Source organism: Leucoraja erinacea, chromosome 13, assembly GCF_028641065.1.
Source record: "Leucoraja erinacea ecotype New England chromosome 13, Leri_hhj_1, whole genome shotgun sequence".
Taxonomy (NCBI): domain Eukaryota; kingdom Metazoa; phylum Chordata; class Chondrichthyes; order Rajiformes; family Rajidae; genus Leucoraja; species Leucoraja erinaceus.
Genome location: NC_073389.1, coordinates 28,177,899 through 28,197,879, shown reverse-complemented (window position 1 = coordinate 28,197,879; position 19,981 = coordinate 28,177,899). Strand labels below are relative to the sequence as shown.

The 19,981-nt window shown below is 46.2% G+C and overlaps 1 protein-coding gene across 1 annotated transcript; it reads right to left on the bottom strand.

Annotated features, from left to right (window-relative positions):
• Nucleotides 1-13,538: 13,538 nt before the first annotated feature.
• On the bottom strand, nucleotides 13,539-19,981 carry kbtbd7 (kelch repeat and BTB (POZ) domain containing 7). The gene is made up of 2 exons (XM_055644694.1): nucleotides 19,510-19,981; nucleotides 13,539-15,209 (listed from the first exon to the last, which is right to left on the bottom strand). Exons 1-2 carry the CDS (start codon nucleotides 19,930-19,932, stop codon nucleotides 13,716-13,718), a joined length of 1,917 nt encoding a protein of 638 aa, XP_055500669.1. The 5' UTR covers nucleotides 19,933-19,981; the 3' UTR covers nucleotides 13,539-13,715.

Below are 19,981 nucleotides of genomic sequence, written 5' to 3'. Positions count from 1 at the left end.
AAGTGGATCTGGTACGGGGTTATAACCAGATCCCGGTTCATCTGGATGACGTACCCAAGACAGCGATCATCACGCCATTCGGACTTTACGAGTTCACGCGGATGCCGTTCGGCCTCAAGAACGCTCAAGGCCTTTCAACGCCTAATGGACGGGGTTTGTCGCGACCTCGATTTTGTGTTTGTGTACCTGGACGACATCCTGGTGGCCAGCCGCTCGCAGCAGGAGCACTGTGCCCACCTTCAGCAGCTCTGTCAGCGGCTCAGCGAGCATGGTTTGGCCATCAACCTCGACAAGTGCCGTTTGGTGTAACCGAGATTGACTTCCTCGGCCACCGCGTGACTGCGCAATGCGCGGTTCCCCTGCCTGATATGGTCGACGCCATCCGTCGGTTTCCCCGCCCACGCACGGTGCGTGGCCTGCAGGAGTTTGTCGGCATGGTGGCGTTTTACTATCGTTTTGTGCCATCCGCGGCCCACATCATGCGGCCTCCGTATCAACTTCTGGCGGGTGGGCAGAACAAGAACGTTGAATGGACCCACGAGGCAGGGGCAGCTTTTGACGGCGCGAAGGAGGCCCTTGCTCGGGCCGTACTGCTGGTGCACCCGCGGGTAGATGCCCCGACTACGCAATTGGTGCCGTGCTGGAGCAACTGACGGGCGGAGGTTGGCGGCCCCTGGCCTTCTTCAGCCGGCACCTCAACCGTGCTCAGACGAAATACAGCGTGTTCGATCGCGAGCTCCTGGCTCTGTACCTGGCAGTGCGCCATTTTCGCTACTTCCTGGAGGGCCGCCCGTTCACCGCCTACACGGACCACAAGCCGCTCACTTTCGTCCTGGCGAAGGTTTCTGACCCCTGGTCCGCACGACAATGATGAATAGAAATTCTGAATCAATGCTATAAGACTGTTCTGTAAGACAAAATGGTTGGCCAGGTAGACTGAAACAAAGGACATAAGATGGCTGCTGACCAGGCTTGCTGGAACAGGCTGTTAGGAGGGAATACACAATGTCTTGCAGTTACTGTGTAGTCATGAATAAAGGATCACAGGCCCAGTCTGACAAGATTGAGGAATACACAACCTCCCCCCCTAGCCAGAAAGACTAAGGGATGTACTGGTCTGAGATTATGTGTGGTTCCTCTATCATCCCCTTATATGTACATACTTGGTTTCCTGTATTCTTCCAACGTGTTGGTTCTTTGATCGGGGGGAATGTGGGAGGTGCTAAACGGTCGCATTAACATATAAAGAGCCTTGCAATTAAGAGCAGGCAGCTTGACTCTTTGCCAGGTTGTAGCCTGTGTGGAGACTCCTGCTCAATAAACGTACGTTTAAAGCAACCCCGGTGCCTGGTCGATTATTGTCGAAACAACTGATGTGAGAGAGAAACGTGAATCAACATTTGGTGTCAGAAGTGGGATGTCAACCAGCGACTGATCGAGCCGGCGAATGAATCCACTGGGCGACGGGATCGATGTGAAGGGTGCGCAGCCAAGTGAGTAGATTTAGTTAAATCTCCTCTTGGTCCTTCCTAGTATCACGGCGTAGCAGGGTAATTCGCTGACTTGCGTCAGTTGGTGGGACGACATCCGAACTTTCCGGTTGTGGGCACGGGGATAGGGCCGTCTCGAGGATTATCCTAGTCTGATCGAGCGGATAAAACACCCCGTAGAGGGGGACCGTAGACGGTATATAAGAGGAGTGCACTGTGTATAGGAAGTTAACTAGTATTGAGACGTTAACTGAGACCAAGGTACCCCCATATCTCACAGAAAGTCTACTTTAAAGTGGCCGAGTGAGATACGGAGGAACCAAGGGCTCTAGGTTAACCCTGAAAGAGTTAACAAGTATTGAGTGTTAACCGAGACCAAGGTACCCCCATATCTCACAGAAAGTCCGCTTTAAAGTGGCCGAGTGAGATACGGCGGAACCAAGGACTCACGGTTAACCCTGAAATTTTGGTGTGATATTTGTGTAATAAAGTTAACTAGTATTGAGACGTTAACTGAGACCAAGGTACCCCCATATCTCACAGAAAGTCCGCCTTAGACTGGTTGTTAAGAGAGGAAATCCTCCACGCGAAGGTCAGGAATTGAAGTGACCGAGTGAGATACGGCGGAACCAAGGACTCACGGTTAACCCTGAAATATTGTGTGTAATAGTAATAAGTTTAAAAATGGGTAATGGTATGGACACCAGTGGTCACCCAGACCGGCCATTACATCAGCTATGTTTCTTGCATCCAGAAATGGAGGAGACCTTTAGGCGTATGTCGGGAGGACTCATTCATAAACTGCGGAAGGATGAATGGCCTGAAGGGGGTTCCAAGGATATGAGTGTGTTATCAAGAGCCCAAAGTGTAATATGGAGAACGGATAAAAAAAATATATATAAAAAGGCCATTCAGTTGTGGATCGATCATTGTAACAAAGAAAAGGCACGGTCTTTAACGGCCAGTTGGCAGAGTAATGCCTTGAAACTAGGAATACCCCTGACCGAGGGGGGTCAGGAGAAGTCAGTGACAGTATTAAAACAGGAATGCAGGCAGGCTAAGGAAAGTAAGGATCGTCAGGAGAGAGAGAGACAAAATATGGCCAAGGTAGATAAAGACTTGCGTAAGTCGGTGGCTGGCATAGATTTGGGAGGTGATGACGAGGAGGAGGTAGAGGACTATCCTTGGGGAGTCCGTTGAGCACCCCCGTTGAACCAGCCTGCCCCCGTTGACAGTCCTGTGTCCGCTGCTCCAAATCCTGCTACCCGATCCAAGATTAAAACTCGCTCTTCACAGATACCAGTTTCCAAATCTCCCGTACCCTCGCTGAACCCCAGAAGACGGTCCCATTCAGGGGAGATCACCAGGAAGACAGTTGTTCCTAGTGTCCCTAGTGCCCCCCCCGCAGGCCGACCCCCTCCATACTCACCTGGTGCCCCACAATCCACTGACTCCATGGGAGGCAGAACTAAACTGAACCCCCGGAACAAAAAAAGAATATGGCACAGTGGCGAACACAATCCCCCTCCAGCTCCACCTTTTCAACCTCCGACGATAATAACGAATGGGAGAGCGAAGGGGACACGGCATCTGAAGACAGAGACGAGAGAAGGGAGGAAGAGGCTAGAAGGGCTAGGAAGAAGAAGCACTACCCACGCGCAAGACAAATGCCAATGAGAACAGTCCCGAATCCCGCAGCTGCCGGAGTGGCCGTTGTAGCAGGAGGGCCCCCTGCGACCATCCAGGTGTATGCTCCGTGGAAACCAAACGATATGTTGATAATCCTGAATGGGGCACCAGACAAAGTCAAGTGCCCAGGACGATTTGTCGAGTTCATCGGCAACATGTTGGACGCCTACCAAGCCGTCTCTTTAGACGCCTGGAGTCTGGTCAGACAATCCCTGAATCGAACGCAGTGGGGCAAGTTCCTCACCCAGCTGGGGTACAATAACCACGCTGCTATGGAAGCCGTGCACCCGGGAGTTGCCGGAGATGAACAGCGGAAGACCCTACTCCTGGTGGCCCTCGAAGCGACCCTGAGAAAACCTATTGACTTGCCCAAGGTATTGGAGGCAGTAAAAACCCAGATGGCCGAAATGAGGATGTTTTCCCTACAAAATAGATATGCGCTCGATTACTTATTGGCTAGAGAAGGGGGGACCTGTACCGTCATAAAAGGGAAATGTATGATGGGGGTTCAAGACCGGACTAGCAACATCACACAACACCAGAAAGAGATTACCACCTTTTTGGATGGAATAAATGAAATCCAGGGATGGGGGAATTGGGGATTAGGGGGAGTATACAACTGGATCATCAGCATTGCCATCTATGCTGCTATAGTAGTTACTTGCTTATTTGTGGGGATTGCTATTGTAAAGTGTATCATAGCCCGATTAATGGTGGCTTTATCGGGTTTGGGGACCACCCCCGAGGAAACTAAAAATTCTGTACGAATGATGATCTTACAGCGTGAGCAGGAGAGACTGTTACCATTCCCCAACGACAGCGAAAACGATGAAGTGCGTGAGGAAGGAGAATTGGGGGATAAAGGTTGGACGGTCCAAGAAGCCTTGGCCAGGGAACTAAAAGGTTACGAGATTCGGCGAATGGGACTTTTAAATGGACTATGAGTGTTGCCATAAGAATGGCAAAAGGGGGGAATGATGAATAGAAATTCTGAATCAATGCTATAAGACTGTTCTGTAAGACAAAATGGTTGGCCAGGTAGACTGAAACAAAGGACATAAGATGGCTGCTGACCAGGCTTGCTGGAACAGGCTGTTAGGAGGGAATACACAATGTCTTGCAGTTACTGTGTAGTCATGAATAAAGGATCACAGGCCCAGTCTGACAAGATTGAGGAATACACAACCTCCCCCCCTAGCCAGAAAGACTAAGGGATGTACTGGTCTGAGATTATGTGTGGTTCCTCTATCATCCCCTTATATGTACATACTTGGTTTCCTGTATTCTTCCAACGTGTTGGTTCTTTGATCGGGGGGATGTGGGAGGTGCTAAACGGTGGCATTAACATATAAAGAGCCTTGCAATTAAGAGCAGGCAGCTTGACTCTTTGCCAGGTTGTAGCCTGTGTGGAGACTCCTGCTCAATAAACGTACGTTTAAAGCAACCCTGGTGCCTGGTCGATTATTGTCGAAACAACCGATGTGAGAGAGAAACGTGAATCAACAACAGCAGCGGCAATTGGCCTACATTTTGGAGTATACAACATCTATCCACTACATCGAGGGGAAAGAGAACCGGGTGGCCGACGCATTGTCCCGCCCCGCTATCAACGCCGTGTTCGAGGTGGCGCCCGGAATTGACTATTCTGCTCTGACAGAGGCACAGCTCACGGACGATGAGGTGCCCGCCTACCGGACTGCCATCTCCAGCCTCCGCCTTGAGGATGTCCCTCTCGGTCCTGGGGGAGTGACAATCCTGTGCGATGTGTCGTCCGGTCAGCCGTGCCCCATTGTCCCTGCCACCTAGCGCCGGAGGGTGTTCGAGGTGATCCACGGACTGGCTCACCCATCAATCCGGGTGACAACGGCACTAGTGGCCGCTCGTTTCATGTGGCACGGTCTGCGCAAGCAGGTTGGCCATTGGGCTCGTACCTGCATTCCGTGCCAGACGGCAAAAATCCAGCGCCATGTCCGTGCGCCTCTCCAGGAGTTTGTTCTACCTCACCGGCGATTCGACCATCTCCACGTAGACATTGTAGGGCCTCTCCCACCATCCCAGGGCATCACCCACCTTCTTACAATGGTGGACCGCTTCACGCGGTGGCCGGAGGCCATTCCGCTGGCCGATACTTCAACGGCTACGTGTGCTCGTACGACTCTCCGTCCCGGACTTGATGGACGAGTTGCCGTGGGTCATGCTGGGCATCCGGACTGCTCCCAAAGAGGACTTGGCCTCATCATCGGCGGAACTCGTGTACGGGTCGCCACTCACGGCGCTGGGGCAGCAGGGAACGCCCTCATCCACCCTAAAGCGCCTTCGCGAGCAAATTGGCAGGCTCGCACCCGTCCCGACGTCTCGCCATGGGACATTTCGCCCACACGTGCCATCAGCCCTCAGGGACTGCCCATACGTCTTCCTGCGCCGTGATGCCCACCGGACGCCACTCCAGAGGCCGTACGAGGGCCCGTTCCGGGTGCTGGAACACGGGCAGTCGACCTTTGTCCTGGACATGGGGGGCGGGCCGGAGGCAGTGTCGATTGACCGTTTGACGACGGCACACCTGGACATTGACCAGCTGGTGTTGGTTGCCCAACCTCGGCCTCGAGGGCGCCCCCCTTCACGGCTCCCTCCGCCTGTCACTCCACCTGTCCTCCCGCCGGTCCCTCGACCTGTCCCTCCACCTATGCCTCCGCAAGCCCCACGATCGGCTGACTTCTGCACGCGGGCCGGCCGGGTCGTGTGCCCACCGGTGCGTTTCGTGCCTCTGGTTCTGGGGGGGGGGTCCTGTGGCGGCTCCCAAGGGTCGTGCCATCATACTGTCGAACCCCTCGGCACGGGAGTGGTTAAGTCCGGAGGCGGCCCTTAGCCAGAGGGTTTAAAGGCAGGGGTTTGGGTGCCATCTTTCTCTTGTTTGGTCTTCCCTACAACCGGGAGGAACATAATAAAAGATGCCTCTCAAAACACTGGACTTCGTGCTTCCTTTTGAGACCCACGCACTACAAGACCAGAGAATCTTATGTCAAAGTTCTTCCATTTAAGAATGACGGTGGCCACTGTGCTCTTCAGGACCTGCAATGCTGCAGAAATTGTTTTATACACTTCTCCAGATCTGTGGCTCGACACAATCCTGTCACGGAGGTCTACGGACAATCCCATCGTCGTCATTGCTTGGTTTTTGCTCTGACAGGCAGTGTTAACTATGGGACCTTATATAGACAGGTGTGCCTTTCCAAAACATGTACAATTATATTTACCACTGGTGGAATCCAATTAAGTTGAAGAAACATTTCAAGGTTAATCAATGGAAACAGAATGCACCAAAGCTCAATTTTGAGTGTCATAGCAAAGGGTCTGAATATTTATGTAAATGTGATATTTCAGTTATTTCTTTTTAATTACTTAGCAACATTTTCTAAACACCTATTTTCCCTTTTTTATTATGGGGTATTGTGTAGATTGATGATAAAAACAATTAAAATAATCAATTTTGGAATAAGGCTGTAACGTGACAAAATGTGCAAAATGTGAAGGGGTCTGAATACTTTGAATGCACTATAGTCTCTTTTTGGAAGAGACCATTACAAACTGAATGAAGTGTTGATGACCATGGAGGGAAACACTAAGTTCCTCTCTTTACCCATTGAAATAAAGCAGGCTTCAAAAGTGTTAAGCAAAACATTAATGATTATGTTTATATTAGGCACGCTTCATCTTAAACTGTTACATATTGTTTTAATTACGCCACTAAGTTGGAGCGGAGTTGCTCAGTTGGAATTGATGCTGCCTCACAGCAACAGTAACATGGATTTGACCCTGGCCTCTGGTGCTATCCATGAGGAGGTTTCACATTCTACCCAAGGCTATGCAGCTTTGCCCATTGAAATAAAGCAGGCTTCAAAAGTGTTAAGCAAAACATTAATGATTATGTTTATATCATTGCAAAGAGGTACTAGTTGGTAGGTCAATTGGCCGCTATAAATTGCCCTTGGTGTGTTGGTGAATGATAGAATCTTGGGAGAGTGATGGAAATATGGGATTGTGATGATTAAGATGGATGGGATTCACAATAACTTGGTCATATGGATTCAGAACAGTCTTACTAATAGAAGACACTGGATTGTGGTGGAAGGTCATTCTTCAGGCTGGAGGTCTATGACCAGTGGAGTTCCATAATGATCTTGGTTAGGATTTCTTGTTTGTGATATTTGTAAATGACTTCACAAATGTAGAAGGGCTGGTTAGTAAGTTTTTTGAGAAGATACCAAGATTGCTAGAGTTGCAGACTGGGAGGCTGGAACCTGTCAAAGTATACAGGGGGGTATAGATCAGCTACAAAAATGGGAGTAGTAGTGACAGATGAAGTTTAATCCGAGCAAATGTGATGAGTTGCACTTCCAGAGATCGACTGTAAGGGAACGTATACAGATAATGGCAAGATCGTTAATATACAAAAGGGATCTTGGGGTCCAAGTCCATAGCTTCCTGTGGCAACATAACAGGTAGCGTGGTTAAGAAGGCATATGCAGTTTGCTTGCCTTCATGGTTCAGGACATTGGGTATAAGAGTCGGGAAGTTATGATGCATGCTGGTTACATTTTCCAAACATAACAGGAAAGTGAATAAATGTTTCTCTTGCAGCTTTCATCCTCCAATGCGGTCTGGATTTTAAATTAAGTTAGTATCTTGGATGATGATTTCCTTTGTTATACGCTAAAAATCAACTTTGTTTACGTATGCATCAATTAAATACTGATACAGGTCAGAACTAAAGAGAAAACAGACAAATCCCTCTGCTTATTGGCAATAAATTACACAGCCTTGTGGAATGTGTTTGGGAATACAGCCCAAAGCAAATAATGGCTGGAAATGTATAAAAACTTCAGGCTTGTTCTTTCCAGGGCTCCCAATAAATAAGGCTAGAGTTAGCCACTTTCTTACCGTTATGACCACATGATTTCAAAATCAATTAAGTAATAGGACTTTCAAAGAAACATACTCATTTAAAAAAATCACTCGTATAGCTGCCTATTTTCCCTTACAGCAGCAGCCACCCCAGTCAAGATTTTATGCAAGAACCTCCACAAAGGATAGCTTCCACAATATTAACTTCAAGCATTATAGTTTCCTTGAAACCCGTCATCAATGTAGCCTATCGTTGACCAATTCTACAAGAGGAACGTATATTTAAGATTGGGGGGGGGGGGGGGGGGGGGGGAAAAAATAATTTTCTTAATAAAAAAGACATTTAATAATAGATTAGAATTACTGAATGATGTACAAACATGGGAATACAACTACTAAAAGCATGCAGAATTCAAGTCCTAAATAAAGCATATATCATTACTTTTAAGCAAGCTACATACCCCTGCACTAAACTCACCTTAATTTTTTAAGATTTCTCCATCATGTTAATCTCACTGAAAGTGGAAAATTCATGTTTATATCTGTAAAGTGATACAAACTAATAATCACTACTCGCGTCGCATGGAAATATTTCAGTACCAGTGGATGTTTTTATGAATGAGTGGGCAACTTCAATATGTTAACAGGTAGGAGTACCTCACTCAACAAGAAATTGAACAACACAGAACTAATGTAAAATGATAATTGATGGTCAGTGTGGACATGGTGAGCCAAAGAGCCTGTTTCCATGTTGTATCTTTAAATTCAATTCAAACATTGTGGCTGATTTTCTCAGCACCATGTCCTGCCCTATCCCCTTATCTTAACTCCTCTAATATCTGGAGATCCATCAATCTAGTTCATGTGCACAGACCATGCCTGCAGAGCGCTTGGGATGGAGAATTCTAAAATCCAATATGATTTATTTGACAGAATTTCACATTTCTGTCCTAATTGGCAGTCTCCAATATTTTTTTGAGACTGTTCTCCAGTACCACATTCCTTAGCCAGGGGATACATATGTCCAGTATCCATCATGCTCTCTAAGAAATGTGTATGTTTCAATGCAGTCAACTCTTTTCTTTCAAATTCTAAATAATGGCCTGGAACACTTAATTTCACCCACCTATGACACTCCTGCTGCTTTACCTTTTTAGGCAAGACGTCCAAACTTGTACACAACACTCCAGGTGCAATCTCACAAACTTTATGTGACATCCTTGTACCACTATCCTTCTTAACTGCCTGTAGCACCTGCAGACATATACCCTGTTGAGCATCGATTTTTAAATGCTTTGTCTTCCAGTACTAATATGCATAGGTATCTACCTGTGCTTTAAGCCCTCTGCTCGAGTTACATGCGTCTGTTGCAGGGAACCTGGCGTAAAATTATGTGCTCTGCCAACACTCTTGTAGTAATGAGGAGCCATCAGATGGAGAGACTTTCAATGTGGCTGGTTTCAAGAGGGATGGAACACACAGTAGAAACAATCAGCAGCAAGGTGTGGAGCTCAAGGAGCACTGGTCAGCTTAGTGAAGTCAGACATAGGTGGGGATTGACAGTGCCTGCTTCACGTGCTGACAGCCCAAATAAACTTGTTGAACTGGTGATTTCAGAAAATACTTTGTACAAATGTGCATCATTTAATTGCAGGTCAGGAAGGGGGAGGTTAGTGGAGTGGCTATTCCTTTTGGAAGATATTTCTCAATCTGCCTCATTGGACATTCAATGACTTGCACTTTCTATATTCCTAGAATCTTGTTCCTAAATGGTTCATGGATACAGCAGCTCCCATTGATGTTGCTGCTCCCCGTTGGGGGAGGTTGCAGTGTTCACTCACTCCATCCCTCCCCACTTATTGTGTAACCATGTGTCGGGGCAGATGTTAGTGGATAGGCTATTACTAAGGAGAAGGTGCTTGGGAGGCTGAAAGGCCTGAAGGTGGATTATTCACTTGGACCAAAAGGACTGCATCCCAAGGTTCCAAAGGAGATGGCTTTAGAGATCGTGGAGGCAAGAATGGTGATTTTCCCAGAATCACTGGTCAGCAGTAGTTTCAGAGGATTGAAAAATTGTAAATGTTTCTCTGCTGTTCAAGTAGGAAGTGAAGCAGGAGGGGAAATGATAAGCCGGTTACCATGACTTGTGGTTGGTAAGATTGGCCAGGAAGCGAGCGGGTAAGATCATCTGACCCCTCTCACCCTGGCCATAAACTCTTTGAATCACTTCCCTCTGGAAGGCGACTGTGGACGGTCAAAGCTGCCACAGCCAGGCATAAAAACAGCTTTTTTCCACGAGTGGTAGCTCAACTCAATAACCAAAAATCTGTAGCATCCTTTTGATCTGGTATTTTATTTAATTCATATGTTTAATCAATAATGTTTTATTATTAATGTTTTATGTATCATTCTTAAGTCACTGTATAGAAACATAGAAAATAGGTGCAGGAGTAGGCCATTCAAGCCTGCACCGCCATTCAATATGATCATGGCTGATCATCCAACTCAGTATCCTGTACCTGCTTTCTCTCCATACCCCCTGATCCCTTTAGCCCCAAGGGCCACATCTAACTCCCTCTTAAATATAGCCAATGAACTGGCCTCAACTACATTCTGTGGCAGAGAATTCCAGAGATTCACCACTCTGTGTAAAAAAATGTTTTTCTCATCTCAGTCCTAAAAGATTTTCCCTTTATCCTTAAACTGTGACCCCTTGTTCTGGACTTCCCCAACATCGGGAACAATCTTCCTGCATCTAGCCTGTCCAACCGCTTAAGAATTTTGTAAGTTTCTATAAGATCCCCCCTCAATCTTCTAAATTCTAGCGAGTACAAGCCGAGTCTATCCAGTCTTTCTTCATATGAAAGTCCTGATATCCTAGAAATCAGTCTGGTGAACCGTCTCTGTACTCCCTCTATGGCAAGAATGTCCTTCCTCAGATTAGGAGACCAAAACTGTATGCAATACTCCAGGTGTGGTCTCACCAAGACCCTGTACAACTGCAGTAGAACCTCTCTGCTCCTATACTCAAATCCTTTTGCTATGAATGCTAACATACCATTCGCTTTCTTCACTGCCTGCTGCACCTGCATGCGTACTTTCAATGACTGGTGTACCATGACACCCAGGTCTCGTTGCATCTCCCCTTTTCCTATTAATATTACCACTCAGGTAATAGTCTACTTTCCTGTTTTTGCCACCAAATTGGATAACCTCACATTTATCCACATTATACTGCATCTGTCATGCATTTGCCCACTCACCCAGCCTTAACAAAGTCACCTTGCAGCCTCCTAGCATCCTCCTCACAGCTAACACTGCCCTCCAGCTTCTTGTCATCCGCAAACTTGGAGATGTTGCATTCAATTCCCTCGTCCAAATGATTAATTTCATAAATCATAAATACTCGTCCAAGTATGGCATGCTGTTACTTGCTGGCGGAGCACCAAGGCAAATTCCTTGTATGTGAATACTTGGCCAATAAACGTATTCATTCACTTTAGAGTCCATTATAAAGGATGAGGTTTCAGAGTACTTAGAAGCACATGATAAAATAGGCTGAAGTCAGCATGGTTTTCTTAAGAGATCTTGCTAACAAATCTGTTGAAATTCTTCAAGGATGTAAATAACAGGATAGACAAAGGAGATTTAGTAGATGTTGTTTACCTGGATTTTCAGAAGACCTTTGAATAATGTGCCACTCAAGGCTGCTAAAGAAGATGAAAGCCCATGGTATTAAGAGGGAAAATAGAATGTTGGCTGAATGGCAGATGGAACACAGCGTAGGGAGTTGTGGAGTCATGCATTTTTGGTGCAGGAGTAGAGGCTGAGGCTATTTTCTAAATGGGGAGAGGATTCAGAAATCAGACGTGTGAAGGAATTTGGGAGTGCTGGTATAAGATTCCTAGGACAGACCATTTTAGACCAGATTTTGGACTTCATGGCCAACTCAGGCCAAGACTTCAGCAGCCAAGGCGTTTAGCAATCAAATTCAATTTCAAATTCCTCTAACTGCACCTGTCCTCCAACTTCCCCCATACATAAGCCCTGACTGACCATACAACCCTTTGTGCACACTACCAAAGGTAGATTTTACAATGTTAAAGGCCTTATATTAATACAAGTTGTTGCTATGGCTAATAAGGTTTAATTTTCAAGTTTCAAAATTTCTTTCCACTCTGTTGCTTTAAAAATTGAATTCTATTTTTTTAAAATGAAAGATTTTAAACATCCATTTGGTATACCTCCTCCATTTGCCAAGCATAAAAAATATTTTTAAAGGATTGAAGCTAAATTTAAGATGCTCGATTCAATTATTATATCAATGTTTTCAAACTAGGAAAATGATTTCATCTAAAACAAAGATCTCATTTAGTAGCTGAATATTTCATTCGTGCACACCACCTCTTTCAGTACTGTTTTACAAGAGAATCATGTATTACTAAGCCAAAACACACAAAAAAAAATTCTGAAGCAGTTTGCAGATAATATCTACTCCCAATCCAGATTTTGTTCTTTTTAACTGAATACCATGCCATTGTTGCTTCTATCAATTTCAGCATATTTAAAAATGTAAATGAGTAGGTTTGTTATTTTCACAGGTTTTTCAGCCACAAAATTAGAAGATTAGACCATTCTGCGGTTCACGTCCGTGTTGCCAATGAAAGTGATCACGGTTAACCTTCATGCCTTGCAATTTTGCCTGACCAAATTCCCTAGAGACAAAGACCACTGCTTGTTCAGCAATGACAACACAAGTGCTGGGACTGGGTGACCACCAGGAAACAAATGTTCACATTATGGTCAGTTCCAATGTTCAAAACTACATTCGTAATCTCTGTAGATCTGTACTTTTAGTTTGTGTAGTGGGACTCAAAATGGCTTCAATTTCACTGGTCATCAAATTGTCAATTTCAGAAAAACAATACAACAGATTACAAACTTTTACAAATATATGTGAAAGACTTAAGCATGTTGACATACTTCTCAAAAGGTGAATATTACTCAAGGATTCAATTACCATCTTTTAAAATAGTTTTACACCAAAGGTAGTTGGGTTCTGTAATGGAGATACGGAAAATTACTATTTAATCTGTTGCTTGCTTCCAATGCAACAAACACTATTGACATTTCCGAGTTACTTGATTTCATTAAATTGATACATTACCCAAGTGAAACACAGGATAAAACTCTGGATTTCTCTTATTCCTGAAAGTGGATTCACCTTAAACTGGAGCTCAGTTTCCACAAAGGGTTGAAATAATCCCACTTAAAGAATCCAAAGGCTTTTCCAGTTGTAAGATCCCTGTTGCTTTACTAAATTCTTCATGGATTTACCATCTTATAAAATGTTTGACACATGACGTAACTGTAAACCGCTACTTTTATCAAGGATCAGAGCACAATTCAACACAATTTCATGGTGTACCTGCTGATAAGAGGAAAATAAAACATCAATTTCAATGCAATTTTTATTTTTCCAGTTCTTCCAAAGACACTAACATGTACTGCAAAAAATATAATTGTCTGTATTTGCCAAAAACTACCATATCTGCAACAATCCAAAAAAAATACTAATTACTTTTCACTATTTTTGACTTTTTTTCCATTAATGACTGTTTAAAATAGATCCTGTTAGTTCCCAATCTGACCGTTCATATGAGGAACTCTATTATCTGGAGGGACTGAATGACCATTTTGCTGTATTCTTTCAACTCTTAGTCCTCCTGGCGGCTGCCAATCATCATCTGAAAATGAACTGGAGCTTCCCGACTCCGAGTCAATATCACTCGATCCTTCAAAATCCCAATCTGCACTTGACTCGCTCCGGATATCATCATCCTCGCTAATAAAACTCTGTCCGGAATCCAAGCATGAAGGGTACAGACGTGCTGAAAGGCATATGAAGTCACTGTCATAGTGTAACAAACCCAACATTGTACCAACGTTGACCCACTGATCACCATTTACATCATACTGATGAACAGTCACTCTGTTCTTCCTCCACTGTGGGACTATAGTGGTTATGAGAAGCAGTTTGTTGCCATGACAAACAATTTGAAAATTGTGGGTGTTAGCATCGATGGGGATATCACTGATCTTTCGCCACTCACCCTTCGAAGGGTTGTAAACCTTAATGACCGGGATGTCACAAATACAATAAATTTCATCATTGAAAACACAAGCTTCCTGGAACTCACTCCGCTTTAAGGAAGCACAATTCAGCCACTGATTTCTCTCTGGCACATAGCACAACATCCTCTTATTATTAACTGCATACAAGCAGTCTCCAACTGTAATCAGCTCAAATGAGTGCAATGCATGAGGCAAGGAGGCCACAAAAATCCACTGGTTTCTCTGAATACTGTAACACTCAACCTCTTTAACTTTCAGGTCCGTAGATGGGTCTCGACCGCCTAGGATGTAAATGTATCCATTCAAATAGGCAACATCCATACCTTCTCTTGCCAGCAGTCGCTCTGCAAGTTGTTGCCAGCTATTCTGAACGGCATTATATACCCATAGTTGTTTACTTGGTTGTGCTGCCAAAAAGACGTCATTGTCTGGCGAAACACAGACAGCGAGTGAACTGATGGACTTTGTAAGAGCTGGACTAGTCAAAGGTGAAGACATTGCATATATGTCACCAGAATATGGATCATAACACAGGAAAGGCTCCTTTCGATGGCCAAAAAAAATAACCATCTCCTTAGCACTAAATCCAACCCTCTTTGAAGAGTTATGCATATTGGTGGATAAATCAACAGCTTTGGGAAGTGAAAGGTCATGCAAAATAGAACTAAGAGATTTGTTTTTGACAAACAGCTGAGATTTAAGTGTATTGATGTACAGTCTGTCTTTCTCACTGAAATGATGCCACCTTACAGACTTCAACACTTCAAGCGCATATGCAGCACGCTCACTGATATTTGATTCAATCCACTGAATTGCCACGGTGCACACTTTCCTCTCACTGTCGATATCCAGTGTATCCAGCTTTAGGATCTCCTTAATCTGTTCCAGCGAAAGTTCACACAACTCTTCTGTTCTGCACAAATGCTGCAGGTTACGAGCGATGAAGGCAAGTGCCTTCTCTTTCAGTTCCACATTGTCAAAAGCATCTGCAAACTAAGGCAAAGGAAATTGGTTAGAGATCTGTCAGACACTGACTGACAAGTGACTCTTCACAAATGATTTGATTTATTATGTTACATCCTCAAGATGCCTCAGCTAATCAAGCAATTTTTGAAATATGAAATAATTACTATGTCTACTTGTCATCCACACATACATAGATCCCACAGCTAGTGTAATGTCATTAATCTATTTTGGTGTGGGTGGTGGTGGATAAATGCGGATCAGATGTTGTAGTGTATTTTGGGTACTTGGAACTGACTTAAAAGAACTCTCAGATACAGGAGAAAACTCACAAGCTACTTTATTGCAGGACGCCACCTTGAGTCTCCGCCAGCGCATGCGTCCCCTCGCACAAGACATAACATATGCTAATTACATTATATACATTACAGATGTCTTTTGTTTTTAAATTGTAAGCAGATGGAGGACATATTTATGCAACTGTCTCTGTGCAAGCAAGACTACAGCACAAGCAAACGGTCAAATGAAAACATGCTAGAACTTCATTGTTAAAAGCACCAACATTTATCTCTAAATCTATTCTGTAACAAATGTAAGCATCGTTTGCTAAACCTAGAAAATAGGTGCAGGAGTAGGCCATTCGGCCCTTCGAGCCTGCACCGCCATTCAATATGATCATGGCTGATCATCCAACTCAGTATTCCGTACCTGCCTTCTCTCCATACCCCCTGATCCCTTTAGCCACAAGGGCCACATCTAACTCCCTCTTAAATATAGCCAATGAACTGGCCTCAACTACCTTCTGTGGCAGAGAGTTCCAGAGATTCACCTGGAATGGTGAACAAAATGTTTTTCTCATCTCGGTCCTAAAGGATTTCCCCTCTATCCTTAAGCTGTGACCCCTTGTCGTGGACTTCCCCAACATCGGGAACAATCTTCCTGCATCTAGCCTGTCCAACAACTTAAGAATTTTGTAAGTTTCTATAAGATGCCCCCTCGATCTTCTAAATTCTAGCGAGTACAAGCCGAGTCTATCCAGTCTTTCTTCATATGAAAGTCCTGACATCCCAGGAATCAGTCTGGTGATTCCCAAACATTATGGAGGGCACTGTATGTGGCAAATAAAGCTCTATTGAACTATTGAGTTTCCTCCAGCAATATGTAGAGGGGCCCCACAGGGGAATGGGAAATACTTGATCTAGGTTTTGTAAATTGGAATGGTTAAGTGGATGTCTTTTTTTATTAGGTTTAAGATAGTTATGGGAGGGACAGAGCTGGCCCACGAGTTAAAATGATAAATTGAGGCAAGGCCAACTTTGAGGGTACGAGACAGGAACTTGCTCAAATTGATTGGATTCAGCTGTTTGAAGGAAAAAGAACGTGGAATTTTTCAAAAGTGTGCTGACAAGAGTTCAGGACATGCACGTTCCTGTTAAGACTAAAAGGCAAGGCTGGTAAGCGTAAGGAAGTTGGGATGACTAGGGAAATTGGGGCTCAAGTCAAGAGTAAGGAGGAGGCATGAGTCAGGTATCAGCAACTGGGATCAAGTGCATCCCTGGAGAAATTTTGGGAAAGAAGGAGCAAGCTACAAAAGAAAATCAGGAGGGAAAATAATGGGCAGCTCTGGCAGATAGCATCTATCTTTTCATAACTAAAATTCTGATCTTGTGCTCTTCTGGTTTGTGGGGTTTTCCTATTTGCGCAAAAACTTTACGTGATAGCGCTACGATTATTCACCAGGTTACTCACCGTTCTCCTGTGCTGCGAGTGCAACAAGCTTCGTTCTGATCGGTGGTATATTGTAAAAGTCATCGAGGTTTAAAAATCATGAAAAAACACGAGTGCGCAGATCGGTCTCTTCTCCTGTCAGTCAATACCACGGCCGGCATGACGACGCCCCTTCCTGCCCCACTGGCGGTGGCCTGTGCCGCCTCACTCACAAATACCTCTCTCCCCTCACAGTAACTTGTCTATCGTTTCCCCCACCACTGGCCGCGCGGGGGGCTCAGTGGGGGCCCTGGTCCCGTCTCTCTCTCCCTCATCACTCACCACTCTCCCCCGCCTGCCCTCTGCAGCAATAGCGGTCCAGTCTAACTGTTCCCCAGGTCCATCTCCTCTGCCGCCACCGTTGCGGTAACACACCCTCACGCGTTCTCGGAGAACTTCTCCATCAGCTCATCGAAACTCATGGTGCTCACCGTGACGAACACCGATACCAACCCTGCCCCCCCCCCCCCCCCCCGGCAGCAGCGAGCGGACAGGCAGGTAGGTACGGCGGGCCGAAGTGGGCACAGGGAGAGACGGGTTGCCAGGCAGCCTAGCAGTTTGCACAAAGCTTGAGTAACTCACACGCACGATGAAAAGTGGTCCAATCGTCAAGTCACGGGATCTAAGCCACAGCTAACAATGAATGACCTGTGGAGGATGGATGGAAGGAGGGAGGGAGTCACTGAGGGTAGGGGAAAGGAGAGGGAGGGAGTGATTGGGGGAGGGGGGGAGGAGAAGGAAAAGCTCCTGGGGAGGTGAGGAGGGAGAGTGGGGGGAATTGAGGGAGAGGAAGGGGTAGGGAGGGAGTGGGGAATAGAGGGAGAGGAGGGCAGTGGCGGAGGTCATGAGCGATAGTGGGGGGGATAGGGGAGGTGAGGAGTGGGAGAGAGGGATAGGAGGGGGGTAGGGAGGGGAGAGGAGTTATGGAGGAACGAGTGACTGAGGGTAGGGGAAAGGAGAGGGAGGGATTGGGGGAGGAAAGAAGAGCGAGGGTCAAGAGGAGGGGGAGGGAGTGTTGGGGGATGAGGGGAAATGAGCTGTGCCTGCGCAGTTGGGGCCTATGCGTGAGTGGTGCAACATTGTGTTGGGGGGACGGGATGCATTGGGGGAACGGGTGAGTGTTGGAATATTGCATTGGGGAACGGGTTATGTTGGGGGACCAGGCCTCCCATGTGACAGGAACCCAACGGGTTCCACTTAGTCTAGTTCAGGATAATCCCAAGAGATTTTATAAGCACATAAAGAGAAAAGGGGTAACCAGAGAGAGACTGGTGATGGTGGAAAGTTGCTTGTGTGACTGAAGGCCTGGAGTGGTGTGCCTCAGGGTTTGGTGGTCCCATTGACATCTGTCATCTATTTTGGATGAGAACGTACATGGCAATTTTGTAGAAGACACAATATTGGGTGGTATTGCAGATAGTGAAGATGGTTGTCAAAAATTGCAGTGGGATCTTGATCGGTTGGCCAAGTGGGTTGACGAATGGTTAACAGAATTTAATAAAGAAACGCGAGATGTTGCATTTTGGGAAGTCTAACGTGGGCAGTACCAACATAATGAATGGTAGGGCTCTGAAGTGTTGTAGAGTAGAGGAATCTAGATGTTCAGGTACATAGTTCCTTGAAAGTGGCATAGATAGGGTGGCCAAAGGCTTTCAAAAGGTACATGAATAGGACAGGTTTAGAGGGATATGGACCAAACACAGGCAGGTGGGACTAGTGTAGGTGAGACATGTTGGTTAGCGTGAGCAAGCTGGGCTTAACGGCCCGTTTCCACGCTGTATGACTCTATATATGAGGTGCTGGAGAAAGCCAGTGGTTCAGGCAGCATCACTTTGCACACACTATCCAACATGTGTCAAATACAGGAAAATAAGACATGGGAGCAGAATTAGCCCAGTCTACTTCGCCATGTCATCATGGCTATCAACCCTGTTCTCCTGCCTTCTTCCCTTAACCTTCGACATAATAATTAAGAACCTATCAATCTCCACTTTAAAAATACCCACGGTCTTGGCCTCCACAGCGGTCGACGGAAATTAATTCCACAGATTCACAACCCTCTGGCTAAATTCCTCATCCCTGTTCTAAAAGGTACAACCTTTTTTTCCTGAAGATCTTCCCTCTTGTTCTAGACTCTCCCATCCTTTCCACGTCCACTCTATCTCAGCCTTTCATTACCCAGTAGGTTTCAATGAGACACCCACCCCTCCCCTTCTCCCCCCTCCTCATCTATGGGCTCCTATCTTGTCTAGCAATCTCACGTGCAGCATCTCATCAAGGGCTTTCGGAAATGCAAGTCCTGCTTGTTACCTCCTCAAGTCTATCCTGCTTGTTACCTCCTCAAAACAGGTTTGTCAGACAAGATCTCCATGTCAAAACCATGTTGCTTCCAAATACCCCGAAACATCATCCTGAACTGGGACTAGCTCAGGTAGACACCTTGGTTAACATGGACATGGGTCGAAGGGACTATTTCCGTGCTGTATGACCCTCCCCCTCGCAGCCCCCGGGTGTGGCAATGGGAATCCCACTCAGCAACCCCAGACAGGTAGGGTGGGCTCACCTTTAAGATGCCGGCGCAGTTGTAGAGGTCGAGGCGCCGCGCCATGAAGGCAGCGCAGGCTTGCCGCACGTAATCGAGCTGCAGCATGTTGGCGGCCACGTAAAGTTTCTGCACGCTGGCCTCGCACACGGTGACGCGGCCCGTGTAGCAGTAGTCAATGATGAGGGCCATCGAGTCCGAGTCCACGTCGTGGATGGTGACGCTCTGCTGCTTGCTCTCGAACAGGCCGCCCGTGAACATGCTCCTGAAGTAGGGGCTAGCGGCCGCCAACACGTTCCGGTTGCACAGGAAGCGGCTGCCGCCGTCCACCTCCAACGTCACGTCCACTAGAAGCCGCGCGTCGTAGAAGGACTTGAGTTCCCGGAGCAGGGCACCGGCGTAGGCCGTATCCTCCAGCTGCTCAGGACCCGACAGAGCCTCCATCTTGTCTCGGCCGCACCCAGAGCCCCGCCCTCAGCGCGTCTCCAGCTCC